This window comes from Stigmatopora argus, chromosome 11 (assembly GCF_051989625.1).
Source record: "Stigmatopora argus isolate UIUO_Sarg chromosome 11, RoL_Sarg_1.0, whole genome shotgun sequence".
Classification (NCBI taxonomy): Eukaryota; Metazoa; Chordata; class Actinopteri; order Syngnathiformes; family Syngnathidae; genus Stigmatopora; species Stigmatopora argus.
The window spans coordinates 4,052,545-4,067,738 of NC_135397.1; the positions used below are offsets into that span (position 1 = coordinate 4,052,545).

The 15,194-nt window shown below is 34.7% G+C and overlaps 1 protein-coding gene and 1 long non-coding RNA gene across 3 annotated transcripts in view; one reads left to right on the forward strand and one right to left on the reverse strand.

The window, feature by feature from the left end:
• LOC144084584 (monocarboxylate transporter 9-like) lies at nt 1-6,662 on the forward strand. Of its 2 annotated transcripts, none has more exons than XM_077613162.1 (8): nt 1-92; nt 185-313; nt 602-1,840; nt 2,353-2,586; nt 3,468-3,611; nt 4,065-4,160; nt 4,777-5,646; nt 5,826-6,662. In XM_077613162.1, the coding sequence occupies exons 4-8, from the start codon at nt 2,394-2,396 to the stop codon at nt 6,011-6,013; spliced, it is 1,491 nt and encodes a 496-aa protein (XP_077469288.1). In that variant the 5' UTR covers nt 1-92; nt 185-313; nt 602-1,840; nt 2,353-2,393; the 3' UTR covers nt 6,014-6,662. The 2 variants fall into 2 exon arrangements, with proteins under 2 accessions (XP_077469288.1, XP_077469289.1); XM_077613163.1 differs by having other exon boundaries at nt 48-313; nt 602-1,459; nt 1,769-1,840.
• Nucleotides 4,707-15,194, reverse strand: part of LOC144084586 (uncharacterized) — a 24,431-nt gene continuing 13,943 nt past the window's right edge. The window contains exons 2-4 of the long non-coding RNA XR_013303854.1: nt 7,242-7,295; nt 5,819-5,948; nt 4,707-5,637 (exon numbers count right to left, since the gene is read on the reverse strand). This is a non-coding gene — a long non-coding RNA (uncharacterized LOC144084586). The remainder of the gene's footprint in view (nt 5,638-5,818; nt 5,949-7,241; nt 7,296-15,194) is intronic.

Genomic DNA, 15,194 nt, shown 5'->3' on the forward strand with positions numbered 1-15,194 from the left:
AAAAAAAATGGCAGGAAGCTTCCCCACTTTAGTTCTCAGGATCAATCCTCTGATGTTCCGTGCTCTTGCGTCGGCGGCTCCGAAACCCCAAGGTGACGTTTTCTGATAAACACCATTCCCGGAGTGTCTCGTTGTTTCATTTTCTGTGTTTTTCTCATGATGTGAGATTTGTATTCTCTTCCAGGGACTTGAGCAATCAGGGGCCTCGTGCCGACGCCTGGCAACAGGAGAGAACAGCATGTTGCGGGATGTCCCGTGTCGACGAAGAGTGGAGATGGTGAAGCTCATGTAACATCTGCAGGCGATCACTGACGTAGGTGGACTCAGAGTTAAGACAACTACACTGAGATTTGTTTATTTTTCTGAAATTGATCAAGTTACATAGTAGTTATGTCACTTAAGATTATGACAACGTTATTTGATGGGATATTTAGAGGTTGATTCGGTCAAAATATTTGGATTTCCAGGCTCTGAATATTGAATTGAAAGGTTAACCCAATAAAATATTTATCGGCCTACTTGTAAATTACATAATTGATTGTTCGGTGAGCTTGGTACTGAGCCAATTTTGAGGCAATCATTTTTATCATTTTTTTTGTAGATGAGGCGGACTATTGAGGGCCTTGCGAAAGAAGTCATCCTGATGAAAGAAAGTGAACAAAAAGATCACAATCTTCCGTACCTTTGATGCTTGCAGGGCAGTGCTTTGCTCCATTTTCCAGAAGAGAATTAAGCCCCCTAATCCCCCTCCTACCAGGAAAAGTGACAAGTGCAAGAGGTATTTGCCTTGCGCTCACACTGGCAGCATTAAAGTGACATGTTGCTTGTAGACCAGTTCCAGCCAGATTGAGAGCATCTGGTTGGACGGTGGGGAGCATGTACGGGAACCCGAGGAGCCTCTGAAAACATTAGAGCCACCCGTCAATCATCAACAAAACATTGAAGGTAACACACTCGGTTAAAGTGGATTGGACGTCAATGGCAGTGGAACAAAATGACACAGTCACCTTTTCTAGGTGAAACATGGGAAATCCTACTGTTTTGTGCTGTGACTGCAAATAAAGGAGTCACTTTTATGTGTTGTAGCTGAGAAATTCAATAGAACGTAGACCCAACTTAAGCTTCTTTTGTGGGCCATATTCAATATTTTCCCCATTTACTGTGGAGCAATAATAACTGTAGCAGGTGGCAGTTTGGACATCCCTGGCTTAAACTTTTATTTATGACATTCCAACAGGAAAAGCTACTTTTTAATGGGTCCCCGGAAGTGTTTAGTGAGAATATTTGCCTAAATTCCCCCCAAAAAAAGAGCTTGACGGTAAGGTAAACGATTGCTCCCCCTCCCTTCCCCAACTATATTTATATCCCTCATCTCATGAGCCCCCTTTAACTTTCCCCGATTTCACATGACAAGTGCACTTCCCAACTTAATATTTGCTGCCGTTTTTCCTCCCGTCAGGTAAATATGATTAAGTCTCAATGATTTATAAAATAAGGCGTGTCGTGTGCGTCTTTATGGCTCATAAAGAGCATCCATGTGCTCGCGGGGTGGCCTTGCTCCCGCTTGCCGGCGTGAACAGCTTGGAACCGGTTTGCTCACCGGCCACAAAGGCGGCCAGGAAACAAGGAAGGAAGGAGGCGCCGTGCGATGATGCTCGCTCGCTCGGCCGGCGTCTAGTCGACACCGCCGCCGCCGCCGCGAGACGTCACACGGCGAGGTTTATTTGGCGTTTTTTTTTTTTCCTTCCCCTTTCCCCACATCCTCCAGGAAGGCTCCATCCCCCTATGGAAAGTGGCCGCGGAGGAGCGCGCATCATCGGAAGCTCCGGCTGCTGTTGAGGTGAGTACCGCTGGATGAAAACATGGTAAGAGACGTCGAAGAAAGGACGGAAATGAATTCGAATTAGAATACATTAAGGTCGTTTATTCTTGTCGCGCTTTGGAGGTTCGCTGTTGTCACGGTTTTAGTTGAATAATGCTAACGTTTGACAATGTTTTGCTGTTATTCTGCGCTTGTAAACAAAGCGTGTCTTGAAGACTGAACGCTGCTGTTGCTGCAGTGGTCAGGTTATTTGCACTTGTTAAAATTAAGGCTGTACCGCAAAAAAATAGGGAGACACTTTTTTTTTTCTTTAAATGGTAGATTTGAACAAAATGCACGAAAATGAAGGTTCATCGTTGTTTGGAAATCATCACAAAAACTACAATTAATCTTAAATAAAATTCTGACATCTTTATGTTAGAACAACCTAAGCTACAATATGAGCAATTCTTCTTTTATACATATTTGTCATTGTTGTAATTTTATTATAAATAAATGTACATATTAATAAAATCCCCCCCTCCCCGCAGGTGCTTTTCGTCATCCAGCGGGTGGGACACACATCGCCTACATGGCCTCCAAAGTGCTGGACGGCGGCTGGGGATGGGCCATCGTGGCGGCCTCCTTCACGGCCCAGTTGCTGGCCTACGGCTCCCCCCAGTCCGTGGGCGTCCTCTACCCCGAGTGGCTGCACGCCTTCCAGGAGGGCAAGGGCATGACGGCCTGGGTGGGCTCGCTGGTTTCTGGAGTGGGCCTCATCGCTAGTGAGTAAAAGACGTTCCTTCCCTGACATTCACAAGTGTAGTATAGTTGTCAATTCCATTTTTAAAAATCAGTTTGTTACAATGTATTTTTTAAGTATTAACTCAATGACGGCGATAGACGTCCAATCCATTTTCAGTGATAGGGCTGAGAGGGGAAAAAAAAGAAAATCAAGAGCGCTCCATTTAATGCATTGCATTATTTCTTATCTAAATTAAAACAACCCAGACTGTATAATTGTACTCCAAATGCGAAACTTTTCAGGAGAAAATGCCTAGCTCACAAAGATCACCATTATGGCCAACATTGAAACATTATAGTGCGGTGCTAGTGTTAACCAATAATTAACTCCAAATATTGATAAATGTTTGAACATTAACATTTCATCTAAATGAACACCAGATGATGTAGTCATTGTATGAAAGTAATAAACTTATTGTTTTGCCAGTTAGTTACAAAACATGTTAGTTCACAATGGGGAGTGGCTTCTCACTTAGGAACAAGTTGACATTTTGGCATCGCATTTCATCTTTTGGCACCATCATTTCCTAATGTACGTGATTTATTCCCCAGCGCTACTAAAAAAATAGCACACTAAATCATTACCTTTACCCTGATCCCATAAACAGTTTCTCGCAGGGGTGAATTAAAAGCGATGACGGTATGCCACAGGTGTTTTCCGCAGGGTGGAAAGGGAAAAAAGTGTCAACTGGATGAGCTTTTAGTGGGGCTGCTTTTATTGATTTTACATGGAAAAGCAAGCACAAGCACCTCCGTGCTGTCCATGCGGGGAAATGACTTAGCAAGCAAGAGAGAATGACGCCATGTTTTTTTCATTTATTTAATTGTGGTCATTTTGCCTCCGCATCTTTTCTCTCCGTAGGTCCCATTTGCAGCGCCTGCGTGGATAATTTTGGCGCCCGCCCCGTCACCATCTTCAGCGGCGTCATGGTGGCCGGCGGCCTGATGCTCAGCGCCTTCGCTCCCAATGTCCAGTTCCTCATCTTCTCCTACGGCATTGTCGTCGGTAAGTAGGGGGGGGGGGGTGCACATTATGTCAGTAAAAGTCGAGTCATGTTGCTTTCGGAATGGAATCCGTTTGATGTTGAGGCAGTCATTTGATTGGCCTAAGCTTCTTATCCTTTGAAAAAGAGTGGATGGAATCTTACCAAATGGGATCCTCACTAAAACGCCATTTATGATGTAAGACAGCAGCTGATTACAGCTAATGAGCATCAGTCAGGATAAAAAGATGTTTGACATAGCCCAATCCCTATGTGACCTTTTATTAGCCCTTGCCAGCTGTTATCTCACAAGAAGCGAAGCGTATGTAACGTTAAAGGCTAGACGTACATTAGTGTAAATTCCCAGATTTTACTATCACACTCTTTGGCTCCTGTTGTTCGGAATCGAGAGAAAATGTCGTTTAATTTTTTGACTCTGCTAGTAAGATTTGTTGTCTCTTCTTTCCTAAACACAGGTCTGGGTTGCGGTCTGGTCTACGCAGCCACCTTGACAATCACTTGTCAGTATTTCGACAAGAGACGCGGCCTCGCCCTCGGCATCGTCACCACAGGTAAGACTACCACCACGCTCTCACGTTCTGCCGTCGCGTACGAAATTTGTTAGATAAACATCTGCGGTGCGGATAGAGCTGAGTGTTCTGGAAAGTTTGGGAAGCTGTGTGCCAAAAAAACAAAAAAAGAGTAGGTTTGGCCACTGCGGCGAGAATTTTTGAACGGCTTGCAGAAATGCTAATTTGTCTCAAGAATCGCTTCAGGTTTGGCTTTAGGTAAACGATATGCTTCAATTTGATCTCTGGAAACAAAAACATTGTTTACTATCTCGGTCCGATTAGTTATCTTTAAATACAAACTGCTGTAGTAAATCTTCGGCATCCAGAGGCCAAACAACTAAAACGTGGATGGCTGCCAAAGGGGCCGCACCCACCCCATCAAAATAGTCACTTCATCGGTCGGGTGCTGACGCCATCTGTTTTATGTTCACTTTCAGTATAAAGTTCACATTAACAAACAGCAAATAGTAGATGTTATCAAAACTGCTTTGCAATCACAATATGTCGAGGATGTGAAATTAAAAATAGGAGACTGAATGTGCTTCATTGCAATAGGGCAGGAACTATTTTCAACATTTTTAATACAAGACCAAATAACATTGTTATTGTATCGCAGGCACCAGCGTCGGAGCCTTCATCTACGCCACGGCTCAGAACGAGCTGGTCACGCTCTACGGCCTGGACGGCTGCCTCTTGATCATCGGGGCCATAGCGCTCAACCTCATGGCCTGCGCCGGCTTCATGAGACCCCTCAACATGCCGGGCTACTACCTCAAACGGAAGGCCTCCTTGGAACGACATGCAGAGAAGCAAATCTTGGAAAAGTCTCAGCCGGACCACCTGTCGGGATCCTCGGCGTCCGCTCAAGAAAAGACCCTGACGGCCAAGGAGCTGCTCATCACCATGGACGGCGCGGACGCCGGCGTCCGGGTGGAGAAGAAGACGAGGGGCTTCCTGGCTCGCCTGGGCATCGCCAAGGTGATCAAAAAGAAGAAGCGGGCCTATTCCAAGTACACCAGCTCCACCTACGAGATCCTGCAGGACCAAGTCATGGTGGCCTTCTGCATCGGCGTCTTTCTTTTTAGCCTGGGCGCCTACCCTCCCGTGCTCCTGATCGAGGACGTCGCCCAGAGCCAAGGACTGGTCGAAGAAGTCGGCCTGGTTCCTCTGGTCTCCATCGGAGCCATCGCGGGCTGCGTGGGCAAACTGGTCCTGGGGATCCTGGTGGACCTCCGCTGGATCCAAAGCATCTACCTGTACGCCTTCACCATGTTTGCCGGCGGCCTGGTGCTGTTGCTCATCCCCATCACCAAGAGCTACGTAGGACTGCAGATCCTCTGCGCCATCTTGGGCTTCTTCTCGGGAAACTGGTCCATCACCTCGTACGTCACCACCAAGATTGTCGGCTTGGAGAGACTGACGCAAGCGCACGGGATCGTCATGTTCTTCGGTGGATTTGGGATCATGCTCGGACCACCTGTTGTGGGTAAGTTGAAAATTCAAACCAAAGACAACTACGTTTTAATTTGAAGACAAAATGATAGCGCTAACAAAGAACTTGGTGACAGGAGCATTAAGAACTAGGCCCGCTTTGTAACATTACAGTATTTAGCATTTTCGTTAATTGTTGGAGAAAAACTAACCGTTTGTCTACTCACCTTTCAGGTTGGTTCTTTGACTGGACGCAGTCTTACAACCTGGCCTTCTACTTCAGCGGAACCTGTGTGTTGTTGGGAGCACTGGTTCTTTCTCTGCTCACGCTAACTTCCTGCCACGGAAAATCCGCACCTGAAAACGACAAACCGGACGTGTGTTACGCCACCGCCTGTGACAAAGTGGCTTCTGTAGCATGAATGGGAGATTGGACACATTGGGAAAACGCAGCAACACTCGCTCGCGCTGCACCTTCAACTTTTTATTTTTTTTATTTTTTAGCTTTTCCTGAAGCCACTGTGATGAAGAGCGCCGGTTTGCCCTAATAACTGCTGCCATGTTTCCGTGCCGGAGGAATTCCATGCCTTTCCTCCAAGTAAGCAGGCCGCCATTTTTCAGGTTTACACCAAACACCATGCACATGGGTTGAAAGTAACGTCGCTGTCGCTTCTCTTTTATAGCCTCATTTTACGAGGCAGACGAAAGAGTAATCTCGTTCGATGGCAATGTACGCAAACTTGAAACCACTAAAAATGCACAAAAACAGAAGAGTAACTTCTTCAAAGAATGTGAGTTAGCACATTTTCTTGAAGTCTTTATACGCATATCCTAGTTATGGCTTATAAATAACTATCAATGAAAGTGAACGCCTGTTTGAACAGTAGCCTTTTTTTTCCAACAAATTCTGTCCACATAAGATACACTTGCGTAACACAATATAGTTCAATACAAGAATTAGTATATCAAAAAAGATGCTCAATTTGGAATGACATTGTCGTAAGTAATAGTTGATTTTCACGGTTGTAGAACTACGGGTCATTTTCAAATTCTGTCCAATTTTCATTTTCGTTAATTTTTCATTGTTCGTTGATTTTTTTTAACACCAATGAAGAAAAAAATGATTTTCAGTTTGTCTATCTGTATTATTTTGACCATGTGGGTCCTTTCTCAAACAGTTTGTGAACCATGCCTGTTAGTATTTGCATATTAGTGCACAGTTTGATATACTTTAGATATAGCGTTAGGGCCCATGTACTAGAGAAATTTTGAAAGCACCTGGATGTAGCACTGTAGTCCTACTTTAAATGAAAAATGTGTACGTGCAACAATGTTAATGTGCGATTTATGTCAAAATTGTTCACGAGACGACTGAAAATAGTTTGGGTTGAGATTGTTGTTGGTTTTGTGTATGGGGGCAGACTGTCACTGACCTTGCATATATTAATTGGCTGTCTGTTTTATTAGACCTGTTATACCAATGTCTCTTATTTCTATTCTGTGGTTTTGTATGCAATGTGCCAATAAGAGATGTTTGGTAATATTGTTCCGTTCTTGCCTCAATAACTGCACTATGTGTGACACCTAAATACAAACATGCTATGCTGGTCATAGTAGGGAAATAAGCGCACGAGGTAGGAAGCCACTTACCTTGTGAAAAGTCATCGGATCAAATCCCCCATGCTCCAAGTTGTCGATCTTCACCTGAAACAGAAATGTAGTGAAATTGATTAGCTTTTTTTCTTCTTAAAAAATGAGCATGTATAGTAAGGCTTGTTTTCTTAAAAAAACAACCATGTATATATTACTATACATGGTCGTTTTTTAAAGAAAAAAAACTTGCTTCTTTTATTAAAAATGACATAATATAGTAATAATCTTTAAAAAACGACATAGTATAGTAAGGCTTTTTTTCCCCTTAAAAAACGACATAGTATATATAGTAAAGCTTTTTTTCCCTAAAAACGACATAGTATTGTAAGGCATTTTTTCTTACAAAAAACATCATAGTATATATAGATAGATGTATAGTTTTTTAAATAAAAAAAGCCTTGCTATACTATGTCGTTTAAGAAAAAAAAGCCTTACTATACTATGTCGTTTTTTAAGAAAAAAAAAGCCTTGCTATACTATGTCGTTTTTCAAGAAAAAAAAGTCTTACTTTACTATGTCGTTTTTTAAGAAAAAAGCCTTACTATACTATGTCGTATTTTAAGAAAAAAAGCCTTGCTATACTATGTCGTTTTTAAAGAAAAAAAGCCTTACTATACTATGTTGTTTTTTAAGAAAAAAAACTATAACATAGTATAGTAAGACTTATTTTCTTAAACGACATAGTATAGCAAGGCTTTTTTTTCTTAAAAAACGACATAGTATACCAAGGCTTTTTTTCTTAAAAAACTATACATCTACTATCTATATATACTATGATGTTTTTAAAGAAAAAAAGCCTTACTATACTATGTCGTTTTTTAAGAAAAAAAAGCCTTGCTATACTATGTCGTTTTTCAAGAAAAAAAAGTCTTACTTTACTATGTCGTTTTTTAAGAAAAAAGCCTTACTATACTATGTCGTATTTTAAGAAAAAAAGCCTTGCTATACTATGTCGTTTCTTTAAGAAAAAAAAGCCTTACTATACTATGTCGTTTTTAAAAGAAAAAAAGCCTTACTATACTATGTCGGATTTTAACAAAAAAGCCTTACTATACTATGTCGTTTTTAAAGAAAAAAAGCCTTACTATACTATGTTGTTTTTTAAGAAAAAAAACTATAACATAGTATAGTAAGACTTATTTTCTTAAAAAACGACATAGTATACCAAGGCTTTTTTTCTTAAAAAACTATACATCTACTATCTATATATACTATGATGTTTTTAAAGAAAAAATGCCTTACAATACTATGTCGTTTTTTAAGAAAAAAAGCCTTACTATACTATGTCGTTTTTTAAAGAAAAAAAGCCATACTATACTATGTCGTTTTTTAAGAAAAAAAGCCCTACTATACTATGTCGTTTTTTTAAAGAAAAAAAGCCATACTATAGGATGTCGTTTTTGAAGAAAAAAGCCTTACTATACTATGTCGTTTTTTTTAAAAAAAAAGCCTTACTATACTATGTCGGATTTTAACAAAAAAAGCCTTACTAAACTATGTCGTTTTTAAAGAAAAAAAAGCCTTACTATACTATGTTGTTTTTTAAGAAAAAAAGCCTTACTTTACTATTTAGTTTTTTAGGAAAAAAAGCCTTACTATACTGTCGTTTTTTAAGAAAAAAAGCCTTACTATAAAATGTCGTTTTTTAAGAAAAAAAGCCTTACTATACTATGTCGTAATTTAAGAAAAAAAGCCTTACTATACTATGTCGTTTTTTAAAGAAAAAAAAAGCCTTACTATACTATGTCGTTTTTTTAAAGAAAAAAAAGCCTTACTATGTCGTTTATAGAAAAACAAGCCTTACTATACTATGTCGTATTTTTTATTTTATTTTTTATCGGCTTTTTTGTTAAAATCCGACATAGTATAGTAAGGCTTTTTTCTTAAAAAACGACATACTATAGTAAGGCTTTTTTTCTTAAAAAAACGACATAGTATAGTAAGGCTTTTTTTCTTAAAAAAACGACATAGTATAGCAAGGCTTTTTTTCTTAAAATACGACATAGTATAGTAAGGTTTTTTTTTCTGAAAAAAACGACATAGTATAGTAAGGGTTTTTTTCTTTAAAAACGACATAGTATAGTAAGGCTTTTTTCTTAAAAAACGACATACTATAGTAAGGTTTTTTTTCTTAAAAAAACGACATAGTATAGTAAGGCTTTTTTTCTTAAAAAAACGACATAGTATAGTAAGGCATTTTTCTTAAAAAACGACATACTATAGTAAGGCTTTTTTTCTTAAAAAAACGACAGTATAGTAAGGCTTTTTTCTTAAAAAACAACATACTATAGTAAGGCTTTTTTTCTTAAAAAAACGACATAGTATAGTAAGGCTTTTTTTCTTTAAAAAACGACATAGTATAGTAAGGCTTTTTTGTTAAAATCCGACATAGTATAGTAAGGCTTTTTTTCTTTTAAAAACCGACATAGTATAGTAAGGCTTTTGTCCTTAAAAAACGACATAGTATAGTAAGGCTTTTTTCCTTAAAAAACGACATACTATAGTAAGGCTTTTTTTCTTAAAAAACGACATACTATAGTAAGGCTTTTTTTCTTAAAAAACCACATATTATAGCAAGGTTTTTTTTCTTAAAATACGACATAGTATAGTAAGGCTTTTTTTCTTAAAAAAACGACATAGTATAGTAAGGCTTATTTTTCTTTAAAAACGACATAGTATAGTAAGGCTTTTTTCTTAAAAAAACGACATACTATAGTAAGGCTTTTTTTCTTAAAAAAACGACATGGTATAGTAAGGCTTTTTTTCTTAAAAAAACGACATACTATAGTAAGGCTTTTTTTCTTAAAAAAACGACATAGTATAGTAAGGCTTTTTTTCTTAAAAAAAAGACATAGTATAGCAAGGCTTTTTTTCTTAAAATACGACATAGTATAGTAAGGCTTTTTTTTCTGAAAAAAATGACAGTATAGTAAGGCTTTTTTTCTTTAAAAAACGACATAGTAAAGTAAGGCTTTTTTTCTTAAAAAAACGACATAGTATAGTAAGGCATTTTTCTTAAAAAACAACATACTATAGTTAGGCTTTTTTTCTTAAAAAAACGACATAGTATAGTAAGGCTTTTTTCTTAAAAAACAACATACTATAGTAAGGCTTTTTTTCTTAAAAAAACGACATAGTATAGTAAGGCTTTTTTTTCTTTAAAAAACGACATAGTATAGTAAGGCTTTTTTGTTAAAATCCGACATAGTATAGTAAGGCTTTTTTTCTTTTAAAAACCGACATAGTATAGTAAGGCTTTTGTCCTTAAAAAACGACATAGTATAGTAAGGCTTTTTTCCTTAAAAAACGACATACTATAGTAAGGCTTTTTTTCTTAAAAAAACGACATACTATAGTAAGGCTTTTTTTCTTAAAAAAACACATTATAGCAAGGTTTTTTTTCTTAAAATACGACATAGTATAGTAAGGCTTTTTTTCTTAAAAAAACGACATAGTATAGTAAGGCTTTTTTTTCTTTAAAAAACGACATAGTATAGTAAGGCTTTTTTCTTAAAATACGACATAGTATAGTGAGGCTTTTTTCTTAAAAAAACGACATACTATAGTAAGGCTTTTTTTCTTAAAAAAACGACATGGTATAGTAAGGCTTTTTTTCTTAAAAAAACGACATACTATAGTAAGGCTTTTTTTTCTTAAAAAAACGACATAGTATAGTAAGGCTTTTTTTCTTAAAAAAAGACATAGTATAGCAAGGCTTTTTTTCTTAAAATACGACATAGTATAGTAAGGCTTTTTTTTCTGAAAAAAAACGACATAGTATAGTAAGGCTTTTTTTCTTTAAAAACGACATAGTATAGTAAGGCTTTTTTCTTAAAAAACGACATACTATAGTAAGGCTTTTTTTCTTAAAAAACGACATAGTATAGTAAGGCATTTTTCTTAAAAAACGACATACTATAGTTAGGCTTTTTTTCTTTAAAAAACGACATAGTATAGTAAGGCTTTTTTCTTAAAAAACAACATACTATAGTAAGGCTTTTTTTCTTAAAAAAACGACATAGTATAGGAAGGCTTTTTTTCTTTAAAAAACGACATAGTATAGTAAGGCTTTTTTGTTAAAATCCGACATAGTATAGTAAGGCTTTTTTTCTTTTAAAAACCGACATAGTATAGTAAGGCTTTTGTCCTTAAAAAACGACATAGTATAGTAAGGCTTTTTTTTCTGAAAAAAACGACATAGTATAGTAAGGCTTTTTTTCTTTAAAAACGACATAGTATAGTAAGGCTTTTTTCTTAAAAAACGACATACTATAGTAAGGCTTTTTTTCTTAAAAAAACGACATAGTATAGTAAGGCTTTTTTTCTTAAAATATGACATAGTATAGTAAGGCTTCTTTTCTTAAAATACGACATAGTATAGTAAGGCTTTTTTCTTAAAAAAACGACATACTATAGTAAGGCTTTTTTTTCTTAAAAAAACGACATAGTATAGTAAGGCTTTTTTTCTTTAAAAACGACATAGTATAGTAAGGATTTTTTTTCTTAAAAAACGACATACTATAGTAAGTCTTTTTTTTCTTAAAAAAACGACATAGTATAGTAAGGCTTTTTTTCTTAAAATACGACATAGTATAGTAAGGCTTTTTTCTTAAAAAACGACATACTATAGTAAGGCTTTTTTTCTTAAAAAAACGACATAGTATAGTAAGGCTTTTTTTCTTTAAAAAACGAAATACTATAGTAAGGCTTTTTTTCTTAAAATACGACATAGTATAGTAAGGATTTTTTTCTTTAAAAAAACGACATAGTATAGCAAGGCTTTTTTCTTCAAAAACGACATCCTATAGTATGGCTTTTTTTCTTTAAAAAAACGACATAGTATAGTAAGGCTTTTTTGTTAAAATCCGACATAGTATAGTAAGGCTTTTTTTCTTAAAAAAACGACATAGTATAGTAAGGATTTTTTTTCTTAAAAAACGACATACTATAGTAAGGCTTTTTTTCTTAAAAAAACGACATAGTATAGTAAGGCTTTTTTCTTAAAAAAAACGACATACTATAGTAAGGCTTTCTTTCTTAAAATACGACATAGTATAGTAAGGATTTTTTTCTTTAAAAAAACGACATAGTATAGCAAGGCTTTTTTCTTCAAAAACGACATCCTATAGTATGGCTTTTTTTCTTTAAAAAAACGACATAGTATAGTAAGGCTTTTTTGTTAAAATCCGACATAGTATAGTAAGGCTTTTTTCTTAAAAAACAACATACTATAGTAAGGCTTTTTTTCTTAAAAAAACGACATAGTATAGTTGGGCTTTTTTTCTTAAAAAAACGACATAGTATAGTAAGGCTTTTTTTCTTAAAATACGACATAGTATAGTAAGGCTTTTTTTTCTGAAAAAAACGACATAGTATAGTAAGGCTTTTTTTCTTTAAAAACGACATAGTATAGTAAGGCTTTTTTCTTCAAAAACGATATACTATAGTAAGGCTTTTTTTCCTTAAAAAAACGACATAGTATAGTAAGGCTTTTTTTCTTAAAATACGACATAGTATAGTAAGGCTTTTTTTCTTAAAATACGACATAGTATAGTAAGGCTTTTTTCTTAAAAAAAACGACATACTATAGTAAGGCTTTTTTTCTTAAAAAAACGACATAGTATAGTAAGGCTTTTTTTCTTTAAAAACGACATAGTATAGTAAGGATTTTTTTTCTTAAAAAAAACGACATAGTATAGTAAGGCTTTTTTTCTTAAAATACGACATAGTATAGTAAGGCTTTTTTTCTAAAAACGACATAGTATAGTAAGGCTTTTTTTCTAAAAACGACATACTATAGTAAGGCTTTTTTTCTTAAAAAAACGACATAGTATAGTAAGGCTTTTTTTCTTAAAAAAACGACATAGTATAGTAAGGCATTTTTCTTAAAAAACGACATAGTATAGTAAGGCTTTTTTTCTTAAAAAAAGACATAGTATAGTAAGGCTTCTTTTCTTAAAATACGACATAGTATAGTAAGGCTTTTTTCTTAAAAAAAACGACATACTATAGTAAGGCTTTTTTTTCTTAAAAAAACGACATAGTATAGTAAGGCTTTTTTTCTTTAAAAACGACATAGTATAGTAAGGATTTTTTTCTTAAAAAACGACATACTATAGTAAGTCTTTTTTTTCTTAAAAAAAACGACATAGTATAGTAAGGCTTTTTTTCTTAAAATACGACATAGTATAGTAAGGCTTTTTTCTTAAAAAACGACATACTATAGTAAGGCTTTTTTTCTTAAAAAAACGACATAGTATAGTAAGGCTTTTTTTCTTTAAAAAACGACATACTATAGTAAGGCTTTTTTTCTTAAAATACGACATAGTATAGTAAGGATTTTTTTCTTTAAAAAAACGACATAGTATAGCAAGGCTTTTTTCTTCAAAAACGACATCCTATAGTATGGCTTTTTTTCTTTAAAAAAACGACATAGTATAGTAAGGCTTTTTTGTTAAAATCCGACATAGTATAGTAAGGCTTTTTTTCTTAAAAAACGACATAGTATAGTAAGGATTTTTTTTCTTAAAAAACGACATACTATAGTAAGGCTTTTTTTCTTAAAAAAACGACATAGTATAGTAAGGCTTTTTTCTTAAAAAAAACGACATACTATAGTAAGGCTTTCTTTCTTAAAATACGACATAGTATAGTAAGGATTTTTTTCTTTAAAAAAACGACATAGTATAGCAAGGCTTTTTTCTTCAAAAACGACATACTATAGTTAGGCTTTTTTTCTTTAAAAAACGACATAGTATAGTAAGGCTTTTTTCTTAAAAAACAACATACTATAGTAAGGCTTTTTTTCTTAAAAAAACGACATAGTATAGGAAGGCTTTTTTTCTTAAAAAAACGACATAGTATAGTAAGGCTTTTTTGTTAAAATCCGACATAGTATAGTATGGCTTTTTTTCTTTAAAAAAACGACATAGTATAGTAAGGCTTTTTTGTTAAAATCCGACATAGTATAGTAAGGCTTTTTTCTTAAAAAACAACATACTATAGTAAGGCTTTTTTTCTTAAAAAAACGACATAGTATAGTAGGGCTTTTTTTCTTAAAAAAACGACATAGTATAGTAAGGCTTTTTTTCTTAAAATACGACATAGTATAGTAAGGCTTTTTTTTCTGAAAAAAACGACATAGTATAGTAAGGCTTTTTTTCTTTAAAAACGACATAGTATAGTAAGGCTTTTTTCTTAAAAAACGATATACTATAGTAAGGCTTTTTTTCCTTAAAAAAACGACATAGTATAGTAAGGCTTTTTTTCTTAAAATACGACATAGTATAGTAAGGCTTTTTTTCTTAAAATACGACATAGTATAGTAAGGCTTTTTTTTTCTGAAAAAAACGACATAGTATAGTAAGGGTTTTTTTCTTTAAAAACGACATAGTATAGTAAGGCTTTTTTCTTAAAAAACGACATACTATAGTAAGGTTTTTTTTCTTAAAAAAACGACATAGTATAGTAAGGCTTTTTTCTTAAAAAACGATATACTATAGTAAGGCTTTTTTTCCTTAAAAAAACGACATAGTATAGTAAGGCTTTTTTTCTTAAAATACGACATAGTATAGTAAGGCTTTTTTTCTTAAAATACGACATAGTATAGTAAGGCTTTTTTCTTAAAAAAAACGACATACTATAGTAAGGCTTTTTTTCTTAAAAAAACGACATAGTATAGTAAGGCTTTTTTTCTTTAAAAACGACATAGTATAGTAAGGATTTTTTTTCTTAAAAAAAACGACATAGTATAGTAAGGCTTTTTTTCTTAAAATACGACATAGTATAGTAAGGCTTTTTTTCTGAAAAAAACGACATAGTATAGTAAGGCTTTTTTTCTAAAAACGACATACTATAGTAAGGCTTTTTTTCTTAAAAAAACGACATACTATAGTAAGGCTTTTTTTCTTAAAAAAACGACATAGTATAGTAAGGCATTTTTCTTAAAAA